This window comes from Mangifera indica, chromosome 11, assembly GCF_011075055.1.
Source record: "Mangifera indica cultivar Alphonso chromosome 11, CATAS_Mindica_2.1, whole genome shotgun sequence".
Lineage (NCBI taxonomy): Eukaryota > Viridiplantae > Streptophyta > Magnoliopsida > Sapindales > Anacardiaceae > Mangifera > Mangifera indica.
In genome coordinates, this window is record NC_058147.1 from 2,941,871 (window position 1) to 2,945,401 (window position 3,531).

Sequence of the window (3,531 nt, forward strand, 5' to 3'; positions counted from 1 at the left end):
TTAGCTCAAGATGGGAGTGTCACCCATAGACTAATCAAATAGAATTTTCAAAAGAATAGTGATTGATCTCAAAGACAATAAGAGCCTTAAGCTGAGGAAGGGTCTAGTGCGGGTACTTAAGGGCAAGCTAGTGTTACTTATAGTAGCAGTGGTCAACATAAGAGACCAAGACAACCTCAGGGTCAATTACGTGTATTTGCTCTAACATAACAAGAAGCATATAACTTTCCAAATATGGTTACGGGTATGTTGTTTATCTTTGACCGAGGGGTATTCACTTTAATTGAGTAATATATATATATATATATATATCACCTTATTGCTTATTTAAGTATTTCAGCCTGCTGATTGTGTCCCACCCCAACTGTGATGAAATAAATCTTTCATCCTTTAATTTTGAAAAATTTACTTTTTTCATTTATTATTAAATTTGTAAATAAAATCTAACAAATGTTTTATAATATTTGAGAAAAGAAAAAAGAAATACCCTTAATTAAGATTAGTTTTTCTTTTTCTCTTAATTATAGACTATCTTAAGAGTTATCCCAACCATTTTTGTTAGAACATTGATATCATTTATTAGTCACTGTTTTTCCAACAATTTTAGCCACTATCATTTTGTCGTGTATCTTTAACATTAGTTATCTCTATCTTTTCGCACCATTATTATCTCTCTCTACTTTTATCTCAAGCCTCCATCGCACTATTAAAGCACCACCTTTTGTAAAGGTAGTGCCACATATTTTGCACTGCACACACCACCATTGTGTGCCTTTTATGTTATGCCTTCATTGTCGCTACCTCATCCATCCACGCTCGTAACCATTGTTAAGAATAGTCAACTATTACTCCGCATCCAAATTTGCTTTCTATTGTAGTTTGGGTTTATTGACAAAGTTTGGGGGTGTGTGTTGTTCGTTTTTGTTCATTGCAGTTTGTTGTAATCTGGAGAGCTCTTTACTGTATAATTTTGTGACTAGTGGTTTGAGGAGGAAGCTTAATTTGGTGTTTTTTTTTGTTTTTTTTTTTAAACCCACTAAGTATTTGATAAATTGCTTGAGTGGATGTTTGATTGACCACACATCCAGCAACTAACAATTTTTTGCCTTCAATTGCATTTCCCAAAAAAGATCACGTGGAGGAGAGAGAGATCCTATTGGTGACAACGAGGTTTGAGGGAAAAACGAAAAGGCTACGATGATTAAAAGGATGATAAAAAGGAAGAAGAAAAATATAAAGGAATTAGGGTGAAAACGAAATTTTCTTACACTATGTTACTATAATGGGATAAAATTCAAAAACCGTTACTTTCTTCCAAGTTTGGGTGGGAAATGGTTATTCAGCCCAAGAATTATTAGATTGGCCTTTCCGATTGTGGTCTGGGTTTGGAATGTCAAGGCCCACCTGGCAAAATGACTAGGAACTAATACGGTGTACAACCGTGGCTCACTAAACGCAGAATTATCTGGTAAGATTTCCATGGCGCTTCACTCTTGCGACCGTTAACAGCTTCACCAAAAGCTTATCAGGTAGAAACCAAAACCAATGTGCAAAGACTGCATTCTTTAACTAACACAGCTGAAGTGTACTAAGAGCATGACCATGGCTTCCGTTTCTAGACCGTCGCCGTTTATGTATTGCCAATCAAACCCTACATCACTAAATTCCTCTCCCCTAGTCTTATCTTTTCCATTTTATCGAACGACGTCACTTCACCTACGTGTCTCTGCCCTGAAATCAGATGGAGACAACATTGGGAGCCAAGAATCGTTCGGTTCTAATTTGCTTAGGAAACCGGTAATATCTCCATCGAGGAAGGACTTGGGTGGAAATTCAGAAGAAGATGAGGTCGGCCAGGAGGAGATCGAAGCGGAGGAAGAAATGATTGATTGGGAGGACAAGATTTTGCAGGACACGGTGCCACTCGTTGGGTTCGTCAGAATGATTCTTCATTCCGGAAAGTAAGTAGGATCGCTAAATTTAATAATTTCTATTTCATTATTGAGTGTAATCGTTTTGGTAGGTATTTTTTTTAGCGCAAAATGGGATATTTTATTGCAGATACGAAAGTGGAAGTAGATTAAGCCCAGAGCATGAGAGAACGATTCTTGATAAATTACTCCCTTATCATCCGGAATTTCAAAAGAAGATTGGTTCTGGAATTGACTACATTACAGTATGTGATAGGCTTCTCAGTTATTGCACATTTTTAGCCAGTGTTGTAATTTATGGATTCCACATTTTCTATAAATAGTTGTGGTATATGAACCTACTAAACACATTGTGAATAACTTTGTTTTCCCCTTAGCATTACCTGGATGTTGTGGAACTTGCTTATTTTGAACTATATATTCAACTCTAGATCTATTAGTAATGATCTTTGTAATCAAAGTTTCTATCGAGATTTGTGGTCTTGATAAAAGTGAGTTCTGTGGGTCAACTGTTTACCCACCAACTAGTGAGATTGAGGATTGTTAATGCTCACCAGCCAGATTGTATTTAAACTGGTCACTTGAAGGATTTTTAATTTCACATGCAGCAGTATATTATATAGCTATGCCTGTGGCTTCCAACTTCTTTTACTACTATTAAGGCTCCATGGAATTGTTACTAGTCAATATTAATTGTGGAAGTATTCACCTCATTTGTTGTGTCCCTTAACATGCAGCAAAATATCTCATAAGTATTGCTGATATCCGGTATGTGGTTGAATTTTTTTTTTTTTTTCAATCGTCTATCCTTTGTTATTCTTCAGTCAACTGTTGTGAAATATGTGAATAACAATATCATCAAAAAACTGTGGTAATGCTATCTCTCTCTGTGTGTGTATCAGCATTACACTTGTTTTAGAATATAAGCTTTCATGTGCAATAAATGATAGCTTCTTTGTATTAATGTCATTGAGGATGGTGTACTCTGATAATTATCCTCCGGTTGTATTGTATCTTTGATGTCTCTTTTCTTTTTTTCTTTTTTCAGGTTGGATATCATCCTGACTTTGAGGGTTCACGATGTTTGTTCATTGTTCGAAAAGATGGAGAATGGGTTGATTTTTCCTACTGGAAATGCATAAAGAATCTGATCAGAAAAAACTACCCTCTATATGCAGATAGTTTTATTCTCAGACATTTCCGGCGGCACAGGCAGAGTGGATGAGGGTGTTACTGTCAACTTGCTCATCGCTTTGTGCTTTTACTTATTGTTTGAAAGATTTCATTTGTATGAATTGAATTTATATTTTAGAAAGTAGGAGCAAATCTCAAAATGTTTTAAAACTGATTTTCTGAGAAGTTTCTGGCAATTTTATTTCTAGTCTCAGGGAAGGCAAGTCAATTTCTGTGCTCATCTTTGGACTTAGGTCCAGTCTGTAATTGAAATGGCAAAATGCAAAATTTGAAAATGGTTTGAAATGCATCAAGAAAGAAAGTTAATTTAAAGCATTTTCCCTATGTTTTTCTGAAGTTCAAAGAAAGAGTTAAAAGTATCATGTCAATGAAGAGATGTCTAAGCCCATTATTGGAGTAGTTTTTT

The 3,531-nt window shown here is 35.5% G+C and overlaps 1 protein-coding gene across 1 annotated transcript; it reads left to right on the forward strand.

Moving 5' to 3' along the window:
- Window positions 1-1,427: 1,427 nt before the first annotated feature.
- On the forward strand, window positions 1,428-3,437 carry LOC123230156 (protein DCL homolog, chloroplastic-like). The gene is made up of 3 exons (XM_044656291.1): window positions 1,428-1,961; window positions 2,062-2,176; window positions 2,980-3,437. The coding sequence occupies exons 1-3, from the start codon at window positions 1,597-1,599 to the stop codon at window positions 3,154-3,156; spliced, it is 657 nt and encodes a 218-aa protein (XP_044512226.1). The 5' UTR covers window positions 1,428-1,596; the 3' UTR covers window positions 3,157-3,437.
- Window positions 3,438-3,531: the final 94 nt, after the last annotated feature.

Bases quoted from the DNA above. Each gene is read 5' to 3' on its own strand.
- LOC123230156 (XM_044656291.1), top strand. From the start codon at position 1,597: ATGACCATGGCTTCCGTTTCTAGACCGTCGCCGTTTATGTATTGCCAA. The intron at 1,962-2,061 runs GTAAGTAGGATC...ATTTTATTGCAG, and splicing joins ATGATTCTTCATTCCGGAAA to ATACGAAAGTGGAAGTAGAT. The intron at 2,177-2,979 runs GTATGTGATAGG...TTCTTTTTTCAG, and splicing joins CTGGAATTGACTACATTACA to GTTGGATATCATCCTGACTT.